Source organism: Neomonachus schauinslandi, chromosome 4, assembly GCF_002201575.2.
Source record: "Neomonachus schauinslandi chromosome 4, ASM220157v2, whole genome shotgun sequence".
Classification (NCBI taxonomy): domain Eukaryota; kingdom Metazoa; phylum Chordata; class Mammalia; order Carnivora; family Phocidae; genus Neomonachus; species Neomonachus schauinslandi.
In genome coordinates, this window is record NC_058406.1 from 99162249 (window position 1) to 99183417 (window position 21169).

Below are 21169 nucleotides of genomic sequence, written 5' to 3' on the forward strand. Positions count from 1 at the left end.
CAACATAGTAGCAGAAGCAAGCCTTTAAAGATGTAGATCATGTGACTTCTCTGGTCAAAACCCTGCACTTCTCAGGGCACCTGGTGGCTCAGTCGTTAAGCGTCTGCCTTTGGCTCAGGTCATGGTCCCAGGGTCCTGGGATCGAGCCCCACATCGGGCTCCCTGCTCTTCCGGAAGCCTGCTTCTCCCTCTCCCACTCCCCCTGCTTGTGTTCCCTCTCTCGCTGTTTCTCTCTCTCTGTCAAATAAATAAATAAAATCTTTAAAAAAAAAAAAAAACCCAAGAAACAAACAAAAAAAACAACCCTGCACTTCTCATTTCCTCTGAGTAAAAGCCGAAGTCCTCCCAATGGCCTATCAGACCAGGCACTATCATCTCCTCCCATTCAACCCTGTAATGTCTGTGATTCCAATCCTCCACCCCTCCCCCTTTGCTCCCTCTCCTCCAGCCATGCAGGTCTCCTTGTGTTCCCTGAACACACTAGCATGTTCCCACCTTAGGGGCTTTGCACTGGCTCTTTTCTGTGATTGGGATTCTCCTCCCCCAGATATCCACGTGGCTAACTCCTTCTCCTTGTCTTTGCTCAAATACATCTTAATAAGAGGGCTTACCCAGACCGCACTGTTTAAACATCTGTTTCCCTCAACGGCACTCCTAATATCCCTTAATTTTTTTTCTGTATAACCTATCACCTTCTAATATACCTTATGTTTGGCTAATTTATTATACTTATTATTTATATTGTGCACCCCAACAGAATGTAAGTACCATGGTGGCAAAGATTTTTTGTTTATTTCTTCACTGATACAACATGAGTACCTAGAAGAGTATCCAAGACAGAGAAAATGCTCAATAAATATTTGTTAAATGAATGCATGAATGAAATTAAAGATTTATTAATAGGGAAATGTCTAAATAAAGTGTGGCATATTTATATAAGAGCATATTATACAATACATAAAAGAAACAAACTAGATTTATATGCATAAACATGAGATCACAAAAACACACTGTTGTATGAAAAAAGAAAATTGCTAAAAGGTACTCCAATATGGCATCACTTGTACAATTTTTTAAAACCACACAAATAAAAATATTATATATTGTTCATGAAATTATACATGAAAACGGGTATCACAAATTGCCTACATTGATACATGCCGAATCCACGATTTTGGTTGCCTGGGGAGAGAGAAAAGGGATGCACAGAGGAGGGGTACAGGGAGTAGGCAAGGGGAAGGATTAAAGAGGCCTTCACCTTCATAATTATTTTTTATTATATTTATTTTAATATAAGAAAGTCAAGCAAATATGAAAAAATGTTAACAATATTCACCCTTGCTGTTGGAAACATGAATGTTTATTACATTGTTCTCTGTATTTTGCCGCATTTAAAATTTTTTTTCAAAAATATATAATTAACAAAAAGAGTATGGAATACCATGATTCCCAAAGCTATAGCTGCTAGATATCAATCAAACCCACTCAAGCAACGAGCTGGTTCAGTAAATACTGGATCAAATGTCTAAGATACCCTCAGTGCCCCTTACAATTTTACTATTTCCCATATAAACATTATCTTCCCAGGAATCAGGTCCTATAAATTTTGGTTAGAACATGTGGAAGACTATTCAGACTCACAAGTTCCCATTTATCATATCCTCTCGAAATGAGCAATTTCATGCTGAGTTATTTTTATTGGATGCTTATCATCCCCATGACAAATCCCCTTAAAAGAACCTTGTTTGGGGATCTGATCTTAATTAAAAGAATTATGTTATCAATAATAAACTCTCACCCACTCTCTTCTACTGTCAGTATTTATGTTTGCAATGAACATCTCTATGTACACATTTGGATTGTTCTATACTTTTTCTTAGTCCAATACTTCCAAAGCTAAATAAATAGCTTCTATCAGCCTGCTGTTGAGTTAAAAGGCATCTAAATTCTATTGCTGATTGTGTATATGTGTATTTGTGTATATATGTTTTTAAAAAATCTATTGCATTATATCAGTCAGCTATTTCTAAGCTATGCTGAGTAACAAATAACCCCAAATATAAATGGTTTACAGTAATGGTTTCTTTCTCATACACATTACATATTGGTAGCTGTAGGCTGGCTATAACTTTGCTTTATACACCTTCTCATTCCAAGACCCAAACTGAAGGAGTACTCCCTACCTGGAACATGCCATTCTTAGGATAGAGGAAAAGAGCAGCAGAGTTAGAACAAACATGGAATTGCTTTTAAACATTCTGCTTAGGGACGCCTGGGTGGCTCAGTCGTTAAGCGTCTGCCTTCGGCTCAGGTCATGATCCCGGGGTCCTGGGATCGAGTCCCGCATCGGGCTCCATGTTCCTTGGGAGCCTGCTTCTCCCTCTGCCTCTCTCTCTCTCTCTGTCTCTCATGAATAAATAAATAAAATAAAATCTTTAAAAAAAAAAAAACATTCTGCTTAGACATCATGTACAAAATGCCCACTCACTTTCAAGTGGCTAAATCAAGTCATATGGATGAGCCCAACATCAGTGGGGTAGGGAGAGACACTTCTCTTATAGGATGCACTCATAGTCACATGGTAATGGATGAGGACATATAATCCTTATACATGGGGCTTAGCAAACTACTGTGGCCTGTGGATTATTTTCATTCAGTCCAGGTTTTTTACATTTTTAAAGGGTAGTCAAATAAAAGAGAGAGAGAGAGAAGGAGAAGGCAAAAGAGGAAGAGTTAAAGGAGAAGAGGTGGTGGTGATGGAGACTGCATGTGGCCTGCAAAGCCTAAAATATTTACTATCTATGCCTTTCCACAAAAAGTTGGCTGATCCCTGTTCTTTCAGGAAATGAACATGAATAATTAAAACAATCACAATCTACCACAAGCAACTCCCAAAATTACCTACGTTGAGGCAGGATAAGACAGCTACCTTGTACAGAATTTGACGGCAGACAGTTTATTTATTTTCAGTAAAATCTATTTTTTTAGTAAGCTTCTATTTTAAATTTCTATGTGGGTATATCTGAAAGCCCTGGGAATTTAGATCCAATAAAACAATGGAGAGTTTTTGGACTACGTGAAAATTAAAACCTTTTTTTCATCAAGAACACAATCAAAGTGCAAAGGCAACCTACAAAACAGGAGAAAATAACTCCTACACCTCAACAAACAAACAAACAAACAATCTGATTTTAAAAATGGGTAAAGGACTTGAATAGACATTTCTCCAATGAAGATACTCAAATGGCCAACAAATATATTAAAAGATGCTCAACAACACTAATGATTACAGAAATGCAAATTAAAACCACAATGAGATGTCATCTCACATCCATTAGGATGGCTGCTATCAAAAACAAATAAAAAAAATACAGAAAATAACAAGTGTTGGAGAGACAGAGAAATTGGAACCCTTGTACACTGTTGGTAGGAATGCACAATGGTCCACCTGCTATGGAAAACAGGAAGGTGGTCCTCAAAAAATTACAAACAGAATTACCATACGATCCAGCAAAAAAGAATTCAAATCAGGGTCTCAAAAGATATTTGTACACCCATATTCACCACAGCATTGTTCACAATAGCCAAAAGGTAGAAGCAACTGAAATGTCCTTTGACAGATAGATGGATAAACAAAATGTGGTATATACATATGATGGAATATTATTCAGCCTTAAAAACAAAAGCAATTCTGACACATGCTACAACATAGATGAACCTTGAGGACATTATACTAAGTGAAATAAGCCAGTCACAAAAGACAAATACTATATGATTTTACTCATATGAATTACCTGGAGTAAACTCATAGAAACAGAGAGTAGAAAGGTGGTGCCCAGGGGCTTGGCAGGGGCGGGGGGGAGCGGGTATGGGAATGGGAAGTTGTTTAATGGGTATACAGCTTTAGTTTTCTTATTTTTTTAATTTTTATTTTTTAAATTAACATATAATGTATTATTTGTTTCAGGGGTACAGGTCTGTGATTCGTCAGTCTTACATGACACCCAGCGCTAACCACAACACATACAATGTCCATCACCCAGCCACCCTATCTCCCTACCCCCTCCCCTCCAGCAACCCTCAGTTGTTTCCTAAGATTAAGAGCCTCTTATGGTTTGTCTCCCTTTCTGGTTTCATCTTGTTTCATTTTTTCCTCTCTAGAGGGTATTATGTTAAGTGAAATAAGTCAATCAGAGAAAGACAATTATCACATGATCTCACAGATATGTGAAGTTTAAGAAACAAGACAGAGGATCACAAGGGAAGAGAGCTTTAGTTTTCTAAGATGAAAAGTTCTGGAGATTGGTTGCACAACAATGGGAATATATTTAGCACTTTTGAATGGTACACTTAAAAATGGTTAGGATGGTAAATTTTACATGATGTGTATTTTACCAGAATTTTTTTAAAGGCTATGTAAAGAAAAAAATATAGATGAAAACTATTTCTCAAGGTAGGAAAAAATGGCTAATTTTATGTTATGTGAATCTCACCTCAAATTATTTTTAAAAATCAGGTGGAGGTGCTGGTCAGAGGTAAAAAGGAAAGTTCTGGCCTCAGATATGTTAAAGTTGAGAGTTGGAAAAGATATCCAGATAGAGATGTCTAGAAGGTAGCTAGAAGTGCAAGTCTAGAATTAAGGAAAAAGGTTGGGGCTAGCAACAAAGGTCGGAAGAGAAAATGGCTGAAAGTTATGGAAGGAGGTAAGTCTTCAGGAAGGTGGAATACATATATAGAGATTTTTATCTCAGGACAGAACTTCTGGGGAATTAAAGAAGAGGAGTCAATAAAGGAAACAAATGAACTCTCAGAGAAGTAGAAGAAAAACATGTTACTGCCGTATCATTGGAGTCAAGAGAAAACCCTAAAAGGAAGAAGTGGTCAATATATTAATGCATCAGAGAAGTAAAGATGTTTAAGAATTAAGAAAAGACTAAGCCCAGATAAGAGGTCACATGGCGCTTCATTAAAAACACAAACACTGATCTGTGTTCTTAATCCTGTGATATAATACAAAGAAGTAGAAAATATGTTTGTAGAGGTGCCTGGCTTGCTCAGTCTATGGAGCCCATGCCTCTTGATCTCGGGGTTGTAAGTTCAAGTCCCACACTGGGTCAGGTTACTTAAAAATAAAATCTTAAAAGAAAAAAAGAAAATGCGTTTGTAACAGATGGGCTCTCGCTAGGTATTTTTTGTTTTGATTTGGATAAATAATGTTTAGACAAGGAAAGACATCAATTTCAAAACAAACAAAAATAATGAAAATCTTACATTGTAAGATGGTTTTCAAATTTTTTTTTTTTTTTTTTTTTTGACAGAGAGTGTGTACAAGCAGAGGAAGAAGCAGGCAGAGGGAGAGGGAGAAGCAGGTTCCCTGCTGAGCAGGGAGCCCGATGCGGGGCTCGATCTCAGGACCCTGGGATCAGGACCAGAGCTGAAGGCAGACGCTTAAACGTCTGAGCCACCCAGATGCCCGATGGTTTTCAAATTCTTATTTTAAGCTCTTTTTAGTTCTTGACTAAAATTTCCTGATATTCTTGGCAGTTAAAATCCCTTCAATCTAATTCAAAGCACTGTCCTAAACAAACTGCTCTCTTTCATACTTTCCTTGGAGTGAGGTCAATGGTTACACTTGGTTTCACAGTGTTTCTGGCTGGTTTAAAATCTATAACGTTTGGGGCACCTGGGTGGCTCAGCCGTTAAGCGTCTGCCTTCGGCTCAGGTCATGATCTCAGGGTCCTGGGATCGAGCCCCGCATCGGGCTCCCTGCTCCGCGGGAAGCCTGCTTCTCCCTCTCCCACTCCCCCTGCTTGTGTTCTGTCTCTTGCTGTGTCTCTCTCTGTCAAATAAATAAAATCTTAAAAAAATAAAAAATAAATAAAATCTATAACGTTTGAAGAAGCATAGGGAACATGCTATATCAACAAATCAAATAATTAGTTTACTTACCAAATTCGTGAGCAGTTTGCTTCTTGGTTTCACTGTGAATGGATGACTCAAAGATCATATGAAATTTTCATTCCATATCTATTTTGCCTGTGTCATTTTAAGTGTCTGAATGACAGCTACATTGAAATGTCTGTAGTGTTCCTACACAATTCCATGGGCTTCTCTCTTTTTTTCTACTTGATATAACAACTTATTTAAACATTTTTTAAAATATTAGATCAACTTTGGTGAGGAATAATTTACATACAGTAAGATGGACCTATTTAGCTGTTCAGTCCAATGAATTTTGACAAATCTACACACATGTGTAACCACACATGGTTATACATGTAACCACCATACCAATCAAGACACAGAACATTTCAATGTCCCCCAAAAGTTCCCTCATGCCCCTTTGCAGTCAATCCCACACCCCTGCTCCTGGAGACCACTGATCTGTTTTCTGTTATTATGGATTAATTCTGCCCGTTGTAGAATATCATATAAATGGAATTATATAATATGAACTCTTCTGTCCTTGGCTTCTATCAACATAATACTTCTGAGACTCCTCTGTGTTGTTACAAACTCCTTTTTCATTATTGAATAGTATTCCAGTGACTGAATATTCTATAATTGTTTATCTACTCACCAGTTGATGGATGTTCGGGTTTTTGTTTTTTGGGTTTTTTTTTTTGGCTATTATAACTAAAATACTATGAACATTTGTGTACAAGTCATTTTGTAGACAATGTCTTAATTTCTCATGGATAAATACCTAGGCCTGTTATTACTGGGTCATGTGGTAAGTATATGTTTAATTTTGTAAGAAATTGCCATTTTATACTCTTGCCAGCAATGAGAGTTCGAGCTGCTTCATATCCTTACCAAAACTTAGTATTGCCAGTATTTTTAATTTTAGTCATTCATGTGGGTGAAATGGTTTATCCCTATGGTTTTATTTTGCATTTCTCTGATGACCATGATGTTGCACTTTTCATGTGCTTACTTCTTCATTTGTGAAATGTCTGTTCAAATACAGTGACCAATTACAACATCAGGCGTCTTATTACATTATCAGGATAAGAGTTCTATATACATTTGGACACAAAGCTTTGTCAGATGTTATGTGTTACACATATTTTCTCTTTATGGCTCACCTTTTCATTTTCTTAATGGTGTCTTTTAAAAAACAGAAGCTTTATCTTTTCATGAAGTCAAATGTATCAACATTTTCTTTTAAGTTAAATGCTTTTTGGGTACTTTCTGAGAAATCTTTGCCTACCCTCAAGGTCTGGAAGATCTTCCCCCATGAATTCCTCTAGAAGTTTTATAGTTTTCACTTTTACATTTAGATCTATGGTAGTTTTCAGTTGATTTGTTATGAATGGTGTGAGGGAAGAGCCAAGGTTCATTCCCTCCCCCCATATAGATATCCAGTTGGATACCTAACACCATTCGCTGAGAAGACTATCCTTCCCCCACTGTAATGGTTTGACACTTTTGTTGAAAACATTTGGCTTCTGGATGTGGGTATACTTCTGGATTCCTTATTCCTTTCCATTGATCTATTAGTTTGTTCTTATATCAAGACCACACCCTCTTGATTACTGTAGCTTGACAGTAAGTCTTGAAGAAAGGTGGTCTAAGTCCTCCAACTGTGTTTTCTTTTTCAAAATTGTTTTGGGTATTTTAAGTACTCTCTGTATTGCCATATGCATTTCAGATTCAATTTGTCAGTGTCTACAACATTTTAATTGGGATTGTAACGAATCTGTGGATCAAACTGGAGGAAACTGACATATTAACAATTTTGAATTTCCTATCCAAGAACAAGCCTTCCACCTATGGTAATGGCTGAGCAGCTCTGTATTAATCTGCTAGGGCTGCCATAACGAGTGGGTGGCTTAAGCAACAGAAATTTATTGTCTCGCAATTTTGGAGGCTAGAAGTCTGAACTCAGGGTGCCAGGGGGGTCAGGTTCTGGTGAGAACTCTTTTCCTGGTGTGCAGACAACTGCCTTTCCACTGTGTGCTCACATGGTAGACAAGGAGTAATGTCTCTCTTCCTCTTCTATTGGTGGGAATGTAAATTAGATACCAATTTGGAGAGCAATCTGGCAATATCCAGTAAGGCTGATGATGTATATGTCACATATCCTTATGACTCCACTTCAGGTATGTATAGCTAGAAAAGTCTTTCACGTGTCCACAAAAACCATATACAAGTATGCTCACTACAGTATTGTTTACAATAACAAAAAATCGGAGAAAAGAATCTAAATATTCTTTGCTGGGAAAATGGATAAACTGTGATAGAGCCAGACAATGGAATACTGTAGAGCAGTCAAAATGAACAAATCTCAGCCAAGTAATGCTGAACACAAAAATACAGATGTAGGAAGCTATGTGCATGATACCACTTATATAAAGTTTTAAAACATGCAAAATTAATAATATGGACTGTTACAGCCAAATCCTATGCAATAAAAATATAAACATATACATTGGAGGGGTGCCTGGGTGGCTCAGTCAGTTAAGTGTCAGATTTCAGCTCAGGTCATGATCTCAGGGTCCCGGGATCGAGCCCTGTGTCCAGCTCCACACTCAGCGAGAAGTCTGCTAGTCTCTCTGCCCCTCCACCCCCACCCCCTGCTCTTGCACTCTCTCTCTAATAAATAAATAAAACCTTTTAAAAAAATAAACACATACATTGGAATGATGAGTATCAAATTCAATACTGTGGTTACCTCTGGGGAGGCAGCAAGTGGAAATTCGGAAAGAAATACATGAGGACCTTGGTTGTATAATGATTTTCCTAACTTCTCTTTATTATTTCTACCATGGGCCATTCAGATCCTTTGTCTCTCCTGAGAAACTGGAGGAAATGCCAATTTTACAAATTGATTCCTCAAGTCCATTAATCCATGCGGACATTTGTTTGCGTCCTTTCTTCACAATTTTTTAAATTTATTTTTTAAGTAATCTCTACACCCAGTGTGGGGCTCAAACTCACAAACCTGAGATCAAGAGGCCCATGCTCTACCGACTGAGCCAGCCAGGGGCCCCTTCTTCCTTTCTATTATGAGTTGTATGTTGCACCTGTTGTTGGTAGCCTAGCAACTTTGAGGGTCCAAATATAGATCTGTACTCAAAGAGGCTTCCAAAATTACTAGGATAAGTGAAAACATGATACTGTCCATCCAAGTTTAGGTACTGCTGGTCTCACATCTCTAAGATATGGGACATGGGTCAGGTACAACTTTTGTTTGTATACAGTGAGCCAGGATTCATGTGAGAGCTTGCTTATTATTTATTATTAGCCATTATTATCATTATTACCATTGATTTGAGTTTCCTGGAAAACAAAACATAACTCTAACTAGAGAATGAAGCCACCTTCCAAGGCTGCGGATTCCATTCTCCTCCCTCAACTCTTCTGCGGATAGTTCTGGATGCTCTGTAACATGATGTCTGCTGGTCAAAACTGTCCTTTTCTCTTAGCCTTGGCACAAAGCCAGCGCCCAAAGCTACAAACTCCAGCTTCTATCTTCCATCTGCACGGTGATTAGTTCACAAGGAAAGTAACAACTAAAGAAGTGGAGACGTGCACCTCAGAGACAGCTGTGGGAATCAGATTGGATATGCACTCAGGCCTGCTGGAAATAAAAGACCATTGACTTTGGCATTGGGATGGAAACCTCTGCCAAACACACACACAGGCAGGCGCGCGCTCTACTCTCTCTTTCTCAATCACCCTCTCTCTCTCTCTCTCCCTCTCAAACACACACACACACACACACACACACATACGTGCGCACACACACACCTTTCAGAGGAGAGGCTCTGTAAAATTCCCCACATATGGCAAACATATTTTAGGGGAAGCACCATGACTAGAGGCCAGTGGGAGAGAAAGAAAAAGAAAATAATGAGAAAAATCTTCAATAAGTCTAAATTGTTTCAGTCAGACTGCTGAGAAAGAATGCAAAGGATTGGAGATGAAAATCATTGGTAAAATAAGCATTATAACACAGCTGAATTCTTTCCCTACTTCAAATGATTGCCAGAACTTACTCCCCAGTACAACAATAGCACCTGGGGGGAACTAGTTTTTATATTTAGCTCCAAGTACTTTGCTTAACACAATGGATACACATGAAAAGAGCACATTATATAATATAAAAAAATAGTTTTCTCTAACTCACAATTTCAAAAATTCTGAATTTTACTTGTAAATAAGTATGTGGGGGGGGGCATGGAATGCAGGTGTATCTAATTTTAGGTGGCATTGGCTCACAACACTTTAAGTATAATTGTTTTCTGACTTCCTATCCTCTCGGTTGCATATTTAATGATCAATTAAATGCTAACGTGCATCACAAAACTCCCAGAAGAAAGGAACTAACAAAAAACCATGTTAAAATGTAGACAACTGATCTCTAAGCTATCCACTTTATAAGAACTGATTTATCATATTTTCTCAAAATAAAACCAGAACCACCCCCCAACTCTTGCTTTAAAGAGTTATTAGTAAAAGTTAATCAGATCATCTGAACAAAAATAACCTGATGACTAAAAAGTGATGGAGTGGAAACAACACTGGCCTGATGTTCTCATTTCTCAGGGGCGTCATTCTTTTTTTAATTTTTAAATTTTAATTCTAGTATAGTTATATTAGTTTCAGGTGTACAATATAGCGATTAAACACATACAACACCCAGTGCTCATCACAACAAGGGTCCTCCTTAATCCCCATCACCTGTTTCACCCATCCCCCTACGGTCCTCCCCTCTGGTAACCATCAGTGTGTTCTCTAGAGTTAAGAGTCTGTTTCTTGGAGACACCTGCGTGGCTCAGCCAGTTATATGTCTGCCTTCCGCTCAGGTCATGATCCCAGGATCCTGGGATCGAGCCCCGCATCGGGCTCCCTGCTCAGCAGGGAAACCTGCTTCTCCCTCTGCCTGCCACTCCCCCTGTTTGTGCTCTCTCTCTCTCTCTGACAAATAAATAAATAAAATTTTTTTTAAAAAGCCTATTTCTTGGTTTGTCTTTTTTTTACTTTGCTTGTTTTGTTTCTTAAATTCCACACAAGTGAAATCATATGCCATTTGTCTTTCAATGACTTCTTTCACTTGGCATTATACTTTCTAGTTCCATCCATGTTGTTGCAAGTTGCAAGATTTCATTCTTTTTTATGGCTGAGTAATATTCCATCGTATCTGTCTGTCTATCTATATCAGGGGCCTCATTCTTGAAGGGATTTCTAGAAACTGAGCTTAGATTTTTACCCTGAGGGTAAGGAGAGAGGTGCTGAGGTATCTGAGGTCAAAAGATGAGCATGGCTACAGTGTGGGGGATGGGCTGCTGCCACGAGAGCCTGAGGCAGGAGTGAAGGGGGTGAGAGGAGTGTCCAGGCAAGAAATAATGAGGACCTTGGGGTCAGCTCGGCTCTCCACTGCCTCTCTGCCATCAGCTACTGAGGCAAAGGCATGGGGGCGGGGTGCGCAGCATAAGGTTCTCTCCCATGAGAACACCTTCTAAAAGCGGTGTTTTAGGAAGAAAATAAAAAAGAGAGTCCTGGATTTGTCACCTGGATGACCTCTGGTTAAATTAAGAAGATATATTTGTTAAGCATTTACTAAGTACCAGGCACCATTCAGAGATGGTTTTAAGGACATTTTATAATTTACTCCATCTTTTCATACCTTAATTTATTCATCTGTGAAAGAATAGTAATGCCTAACTCATGTGCTCTTTCGAGGATTAAAAGTGAGTTCATATACATGAAAGGCTTCTTAGATCTTACACACTGAAAAATATTAGTTTTCTAATAAACATGACTTCTCATTTTTTTTCTAAATCTGACAATGCTATGAGTATTTTCTTTTCAGTCTCCATCTATTAGACTCCACAGACTGACAAAGGCAGTTGTTAACTACTGTATGATAAGACACAAAACACAGACACCATGAGGCTTCTTCCACCTACTAGAACACTGCAAATATGGGGCCAGCTGTTTAGAATAATCACTGTTTCAGGGACACTAGCTTATCCGATTATACTCCTACTTGAGAATGGTTCTAAGAAGCAAATCCAGTACATGCCTTCATACTTTCAAGATATAGCATGAGGAAGACCTTCCCACCATCCTCCTTGAACCAACAGAAGCCTCACGGCTGCTTTGAAGGGACTGATGTCCGGGCATTCTATGGGCACTAGGCAAGCAGAGTTTCTATTCAAACTATCAAAAATGGTGATGAGCAACTATGTGAATGGTAGTTTATAGTCACTAACCATCAGCCAATATACATCAGCACAAAGAGAAAGCAACAAAAAATTATAAGGTTTATTTTTGTGTTCAAAAGAACTAATTTTATACTAAATAAAAGGAAACCCGATTAACATATCAAAGGCATGAAAAAAGTGGGAGTATAAAAATCTAATTTTTTTTAAAGATTTTATTTATTTATTTGAAAGAGAGAGTGGGAGAGAACAGCAGAGGGAGAGGGAGAAGCTCCCTGTTCAGCAGGGAGCCCCGATGTGGGGCTTGATCCCAGGACCCTGGGATCATGACCTGAGCTGAAGGCAGATGCTTAACACACTGAGCCACCCAGGCGCCCCCTAAAAATCTAAGTTTTTAATTCTTTCCAAATGCAGGATCAACTTTATGGGAAATAAAAATAAAACTTCAGCAACAAATAAAAAGATATGAAAAAAATGTAATGTGTGGACCTTCATTGGATCATTATTTAAACAAGCCAGATGTAAAAGACATTTTGGGAGAATCAGCATAACTTGAATATGGACTGGATATTAGATGATCATATGGAATTTTCATAGCTTTGTTAGGTGTGATGACAGTATGGTGGTTATGTAAGAAAATTTCCTCAGTTTATGGAGAGGCACACTGAAATATTTAGGGACAGAAATGCCATGATGTGTGTTACCTGTTTTAAAATACTTAAACCACAACCAGGGCACCTGGGTGGTACAGGCAGTTAAGCATCCGACTCTTGGTTTTGACTCAGAGTCGTGATCTCAGGGTTGTGGGATTGAGCCCCATGACAAGTACCCCCTTTAAGCCCTGCACTGGGCTCCACGCTCAGCGCAGAGTCTGCTTAAGACTTTCTCTCCCTCTCCCTCTGCCCCTCCCTCTCTCGCGTGCACACTCTCTCTCTTTCTCTTTCAAATAAATAAATAAATCTTAAAAAAAAAAAGACTTCAACAACAACAAAAAACAACACAGATGAGACAAATCACAAAATGCTAGTAAGTGATGGGGTGTACGGTACACTATTCTCCCTACTCTTCTATACGTATTTAAATTTTTCTTTATTAAATATTTAAGAAAGGAAAGAAAACCTGATAAAATATCCAGTCTATCCACTGAGTTGTATTAAGGTTGGTTGCCTTAGTTAAAAAAGGGAATGGCCCAGACCAAATATGTCTTGAGGTCAGAAAGACACCTGAGGAAGTCTTGCATCATTAGGGACAAAGTGTCTTTGTGGGACAAAGTGTAGACTGTGGGCAGATGAGTACTTCCCTCACATTTTCCTGGCAGGCTACCCAAACTCCCTGGAGGGGACCTGTGAGACAGGGTGGAGCTGCATGAGGCCACTGAGGAAACAGGCAACACCAGCGACCTGCCCTCTCTGACCTAGACCCACAACCACTACGGGAACCAAGGAGCTCATTACATAACATAAAAAAAACAAAAACAAAAGGAAGGTGACTTTCATGATCCCTCATCTATGAGGGAATTCTTACAAAGTCTCCCACACTGGGGGCGACCCTTTCAATTGCTGTTTTGAACAACAAAGTACCATGTTGAAGAAGAGACCTCAATTATTGCAAATTTTAGATGCTTGCAGAAGTCACTGCCAAAAATTATAACGTGGTGATCATTCCTGGGGGTATGAGCTCAAAGTGCAAGCATCGGATGTGGCTGAAATGAGCCTTTAATTTTAAACATCACTTAACAAAGCAATCTGGCAACTGGTTACTTTGTGGAGATGTAGATATTTTTGCCTTCCAGAAGTATGGAAATAGGCACTGGGAATACACAATTTTTAGAAATGGTATCACATAAGGATCAAAAGGGAGCTTGTATCAAAAACAGCTTAGATGAAGTGAAAATGTATCAGGTAACCTACAAAGTGGTTCTAATGATGATCAGTATTATGATGTCAGAAACAGACTTAAAGAGTGTGAATAAACACTGTTTCATGAAATAGGACAGGCACATTTCTTTCAAACAGATGGCGAGAGAGCTCCTGAGGTGGGACAACTAGCTTGAGGAAGGTAAGACCTATGGGGTAAGGACCTGTTGGGTAAGGCTAGTATGTAACAAATGTCTCTGAGTATTTGAAGAGTAGTCATGTGGAAGACAGAGTTGATTTACTATGTATTCTTAGAGAGCATAAGTAAAATGAGTGGATGGAAATTATAGGGAGACACGTATCTGCTCAACATAAGCAAGTATATTTATATATTTAAAACCATTAGATCAGTCCAAGACTGAATTTGAAAAGTTATGTGTACGTAAAGGCTCTCTGACTGAATTGTGAGGAAGGAAATGGAGGTAAATTGCCTTTATGGACATTTTAATGGTCAGATTCTATTATCACATTATTTCCAAGCTGGAAACAAGTTTTAAGTTGATAAATATATTTATTTTTAAAGATATTCATCTCTTACATATTTTTTTTAAAGGGTCACTCTCTGTGAATCATTATACTAAGTTCTGTGGGTGATAACACATACATAAAAACGGCGATTGTCAGAAGTTTATGATCAAGGCAGGAGATACACACATGGATAACCCATACCACACATGCATACATGTTAACATGTAGCAAACATGTATAACATACTGTTCCTGGGCTGTGGCTTTGTCACAAGGTTCAAGCAGATATGCAATGAGGGCATGATCCAGTTAAATTTTTCATCTTCCTTGCTATAGAGTCTCTTAAGTGCCCTGTCTGGTCCAGGCTATCTGCGCGTCCAAGAGTAAACTGATTCATCCATAGTGATGATATCAGTCAAATATTTTGGCTTTGTTCTGAAGCCTTTCTTGGCTTGGACTCAAGAGACTGGACATTGTCTTCCAATTTCCCAACTAGTTCTCTCAAGTCTTCTCAAAAGCTATTATACAAAGAAGGAACAATGGGAATTATCCAATAGGCCTTCCAAATGCAATACCCAGTAAAGCAACATTGAAGTTATGCAAAACCACTGGTTGCTAAATTCTATCCGTGATCACCAGGAGATTAGTCAACAGTATGAGTTCAGCAGTTTGGATGCAACCAAGTAGAGAAAAACAATTTCAGACTTACAAGTACTAATGAGATGCAACATTTTGGTACATGAAGCAAGAATAGTGGAGGAAAAGGTGAAAAATACTATTTGCATTATGATAACATTTAAAGATATGAATATAGGGTAAACATGAAGATGAAATCATAGCAGCTGATGAAGTCACTCTTGAACAATTTTAAAAAGGATCACAAACAGGAGCTATATAAACTTTCCTTCAAAGTTTTCCTCAAATACTTTGAAAATACAAGTTTTCTTGGTTCTAATGTGAGAAGCTGACCTGAGATTGTTGGAAAAGGATGGTCTTCTCTGGGTTTATGCCACAGGCGAGAAGAATAGCAGTCATGTCCAAGATGCTCTGCCGAAGGACAGCCGGGTCCTGGGGGACAGTGATGGAGTGTAGGTCAACGATGCTGTACAGCACTGAGCCATGCTCTTCCTGCAACCTCACCCAGGTCTCAATGGCTCCCAGGTAATTGCCGAGGTGGGGGATTCCTGTAGGCTGAATGCCAGAGAATACTCGCTTCACAGCATCTTTCTGGAACAGACGAAAAACAAGCATTTGCTTTCAAGGCAGAATCCATGAATCCTATGCCCATGTTACTGTAGCAATGGTGACTAGTTCTATTTCTTACAACTGCAATCTGACAGTCATTATCCTTATGCATTTATTTTGTGCCTGTGCAAAGCACTATATTAGGGGCTATTAGGGACAGAAAATGAAATTTAAAATGTGGTTGGATTTTTTTTTTGTTACGTTCAGTTAGCCTGTATATAGTACATCATTAGTTTTTGTTGTAGTGTTCAATGTTTCATTAGTTGCATATAACACCCAGTGCTCATCACCACATGTGTCCTCCTTAATACCCATCACCCGGTTACCCCATCTCCCCACCCCCCTCCCTTCTGTAGCCCTCAGTTTGGTTCCTAGAGTCCAGAGTCTCTCATGGCTTGTTTCCCTCTCTGAGTTCTGGATTTTTTTTTTTCACTCAAAAACGTATAAATACAAAGGCACATAAGAAAGTCTGCAACCCCAAGCAGTGCAATCTAATTGGAGATAGAGGATAGGTTTACGAAGAGATATGTAACAGTACAGCGTGACAACACGATCATAAGCTGTTTGCAAGCATAAACAGTGGGGTACAGGCAGAGTTCCCAAGAGGAAAAGATGACTGTGGATCTGGGGGTCAGTGAGAAAGACTTCAGACACAGAATCAAATTTCACTGGAGATTAAAGGGGCCTGGAGGGTTTTACATGTGATTTCGTTCATTTTGTAGTTAAGGCAAGGAAGTCACAGCATTAGGGTTGAAGGCTACTGCTATTTACTTAATTCAGTTTTCTTTAGAAATAATTGCTGATATTACAACTTAGTGTGTAAGATCTTGGGCTAGAAATTAGAAAACCTACATTCTATTTCTACAATCTATTTCTCTATTAGAAATAGATTAATTAAATTAAATATTGCTTCTTGATCAAGTTATTAAGATTAATTAAATATTGCTTCTTGATCAAGTTATTTAACTTTTTTGTGCTTCAGTTTCCTTTTACTTTTGTTAAATCATACTTTTACTTCTTCAAAGGGAGTTTTTTAATTCTGTGTAATTTTTTTAAATTATAAAAACATTTTTGTTAAGGGCATGTTTTCCTACTGGTTTGTACTTTCTAATATTGAAGTTGTAATAGGAAAATGAGATGGAAAAATGTAATACAGGATGAAAAAAATGCTATTTTTCTCTTGAATCATTTTGCATTCTGTAGTGAAACATGAAAAATGAATATGTATCAGTAAATGTGCTGTCATTAAGAGGTTCTGAAGAAATAAAATCAGCCATCATTTTTAACAGCAACAAAATATTAATAATGGCAGCCATAATTTGCTGGACAACTATGTTGCAGGCATTTATGCTCACGGCCTGGTATACATTAATGTGTTTAATCCTTACAATACCCAATATGGTAGGCATTTTATTACCTCTGATTTACAGATGAGATAACTGAGGCTCGCTGATCTTTAGAGACTGCCCATGGTCACACAGCTAGTAAGTGGTGAAGTTGGGATATCAAGCCAATTTCACTTACTTCAAAGCCCATGTATGTTCTTTCCACTAGCTACTATCCAGTAAGGCTTTATGAAATTCATTGTATTAATTTTGCAGCTTTTCTGTAGGCTTGCCAATTTCTAAAAATAACTTATGGAGAGAAAAAAAAGAACATTTTTATGTTCTGTGCACCAACTTTTTCTAGTGTATATACCTAATTGCTGGGTCCTAAGGTATGCATTATGTATCTTCAAGTGTACTACAGTGTGCTAAACCCTTCCAAAATATGTAACATATTGCAATTTCTACCATCAATTTCTGTTGCTCCTCATCCTCATCAACACTGCCAGTTTTTTTATTTTGATCTAATATGGTGGATATGAGGTGGAATCTCATGATGGTTTAATTGCATTTCTTTGATTATTAAAGAAGTTGAGAACTCTTATGGTTATTGGCCATTTTTATTTCCTCTTCTGTAGAGAGCCTACTTAAGTTATTTTGCCTATTTTTCTCAGATTGGATTGTCTTTTTATTGATTTAGGTATTTTTATATATCCTGGATACTAATAGTTTATCAATTACATGTATGGCCAATATATTCTCTCATTGTGTAGCTATTTGTCTTCTTTATGTTATCTTTTAATGAAGAGATATCCTTAATTTTACCAAATATATAATTTTTGACTAGAGATTTTTATGGCATACAAGAACTCTTTCAATACCTTGAGGTCATGAACATAAGAGTGTTTATACATATATACATATACAAAGCATATATAAAGCATATGTATATGCATGTGTGAGTATGCTTTAAAGTTTTATCTTTGACATTTAAGTCTGTATCCATTTGGAGTTTTTTGCATATGGTGTAAGTAGGCATCCAATTCCTTTTCTTTCTTTCCCCCCATATGGAGATATCAGATTGTTCCAGTGCCATTTATGGAAAAGGTTGGCTTTGACCATTACTCTTGAACGTCACTTCTGTCATAAATCAAGCATCTCTTTATGCTTGTGTCCGTATCTGGTCTTTCTATTCTGTCCCATCGGTCTGTGTGTCTATCTCTGATCAGTACCACAGTGACTTTTTAGTAAGTCTTGGGAGCAAATTTTTTTACTTTCATCTTTAAGAATTAGCTCACCCATCCTTGGCTTTTTATATTTCCCTATACATTTTATTTTTTAAAAGATTTTATTTATTTATTTATTTATTATCAGAGAGAGAGAGCACAAGCAGGGGGAGTGGCAGAGAGAGAAGCGGGGTCCCCACTGAGCAGGGAGCCAGACGCGGGGCTCGATCCCAAGACCCTGGGATCATGACCTGAGGCGAAGGCAGACGCTTAACCAAATGGGCCACCCAGGCATCCCTTCCCTATGTATTTTAGAATCACCTTGTCAAGTTCCAAGAGGAAAAAAAAACAAAACAAAAAACTGTTAGGATTTTTGATTGAGATTGCATTGAGTCTATAGATTGCTTTGGGTGTTTTTATAATATTAGGTCCCCCAATCCAGGAAGCCATATAGCATATGAGGATCTGAGGTAAAACATGGTGATTATAGTTAATAACACTGTATTGTATAAGTAGAATTTGCTAAGAGAGTAGAACTTAAATATTCTCACCCAAAACAAACAAATAAGTGAAGATAAACACGTAAGGTGATGGTGTGTTAATTAACCAGGTGGAGGGAGCCCTTTCACACATGTATATCAAATCACTGTGATGTACACTTTAAATATCTTACAATTTCTTTTTTCTTTATTTTTTTATTTAAATTCAGTTGATTAACATATAATGTATTACTGGTTTCAGAGGTAGAGGTCAGTGATTCATCAGTCTTATCTAATACCCAGTATTCATTACATCACGTGCCCTCCTTAATGTCTATTACCCTATTACCCCATCCCCCTGCCCCTTCTACCCTCCAGCAACATTCAGTTTGTTTCCTATGATTAAGAGTCTTTTGGGACCTGGGTGGCTCCCTCGTTAAGCATCTGCCTTTGGCTCAGGTCATGATCCCAGGGTCCTGGGATCGAGGCCCTCATTGGGCTCCCTACTCAGCGGGAAGCCTGCTTCTCCCTCTGCCACTCCCCCTACTTGTGTTCCCTCTCTCACTGTCTCTTTCTCTGTCAAATAAATAAATAAAATCTTAAAAAAAAAGTCTCTTATGATTTGTCTCCCTCTCTGATTTCGTCTTGTTTTATTTTCTTCTCCCTTCCCTTATGATCCTCTGTTTTGTTTCTTAAATTCCACATATCAGTGAGATCATATGATAAAAGCCACCAAAAAAATGAGATCTTGCCATTTGCAATGATGTAGATGGAACCAGAGGGTATTATCCTAAGCAAAATAAGTCTTACAATTTCATTTGTCAATTATAACTCAATATAATTGAGATATAAAAAAAGAAAGTGACATAATAAAAAGTCTATATACCTAACACTAGCTTCTAAGAGCTAATCTTCTTTAGGTATGTGCGGGCCAAGGCTATTTAAATTTTGCCTTTCCCTTTCCCCAAGAATCCTAAATCCTACAAATACAGTCTGTTTTTCCCATATCTGCATATTTTCCTCTTTACTTCTGAGATGACAGCTCTAAAACAGAATGCTACGTTCTACTGATGCATCATAGCTCCATGGTCCAAATTATACTCAATCCAAGCACTCAGGAGACCTGAAAGATTTGTGGCTCCAAGGATATGAAAAATATCTTTTAAGTAACTGAGAACAAATATAATCTTACCACTTAAAACCACATGCGTGCACACACACACACACACATACACAGCCTTGCGATGACTAATATGACTAATTCCCCAAATCATAATTTAGAAATATTTTTGTGGAAAACAGTTTGTGGTTGCGAACTGAGGCTGGGGGTGGGGGATGAGAGAGATAGAGAGAGAGGATAGAATAAGCACATATCAGTGAGGCTTCTTTGGGACCTCAACCAGCCCTGGGTTCCTGATATGGGAATAAGCAAAGAAGCTTTCAGCGAGGTAAAAAAAATGATTAATGGGCTTTAGGGACTGATTGATGAAGAGAGAAAGCAAAGCAGAAAAACAAGCTCTGAACTTAATAAATGGAAGAGAAAAAAAAATACCATCCAGAAATACTTGACTTAGGATGAAGAGGGGCTGTTTATGCTAATGTAAAGGGTTATGAAGAATAGGAATATCAGGCTGGAAAAAAAAAGACTATGGATATTTGCACATACATTCCTCCATGGTCAAACTAAGGAATTATTCCCCAGGAGAAATGGAAAAACTAATTCTTGAGAAAAGCACTACAGAGTACAGAGTGTGGGAAAAAAAGAACTGTAACCACTGGGAACAGCCTAGACATGATCTAATATATCTTTTCCATTCTCTAGTTTCTGTGATTCTATACATCCATGCAGAGGGAATGATGTTATCAAGAAATAAGAGCAACAAGAACTGTTTTGTTCAATTTTCAAGGAGCTATTAAAAAAAAATACAGCCTCTAAATGAGAACTGGATTCCTGGTCTTAAAAATATACAGAGAGCATCCTGCTCTTCTGCAGCGAGTTTATGTTCCCATCTGGTCCCCCTATACGAGTCAGCAGGCAGCCTGCCGGCATGGCAGGGGAGCTCTGCCTGGTACCGTGAAATCACGGGGCTGGAATGTGGAGTTTGGGTGGTGGGAGGATGGGGGTTCTGTGTTCAAAAGCACTAGAGCTAGAAAAGAATGAAAATGAGAGGAGCATGGGCTTCCCAGTGGACAGGAGGCGAGCCACAAAGAAAAGAGCTTCAGGACTAGCCCACAGGCACTCACTCGTAGGGGCATCTGGAGCATCAACCTCCAATCCCATCCCAGTGCAGAGGATAAAAAAGGAGTATTTTACAAAATAGGGCTCCGTTTTGACTTC

At 38.3% G+C, this 21169-nt stretch overlaps 1 protein-coding gene across 4 annotated transcripts in view; it reads right to left on the bottom strand.

Moving 5' to 3' along the window:
- The window catches only part of WARS2 (tryptophanyl tRNA synthetase 2, mitochondrial), a 95888-nt gene that overhangs the window by 30485 nt on the left and 44234 nt on the right, over positions 1 to 21169 (bottom strand). For 2 of the 4 annotated variants that reach the window (XM_021690176.1, XM_044914117.1), the window contains exon 2: positions 15526 to 15783. The exons of 1 other annotated variant lie outside the window; for it this stretch is intronic. In XM_021690176.1, the coding sequence (XP_021545851.1) occupies positions 15526 to 15783 (258 nt within the window). The remainder of the gene's footprint in view (positions 1 to 15525; positions 15784 to 21169) is intronic. One more of the 4 variants, XM_044914115.1, reaches the window with a different exon arrangement.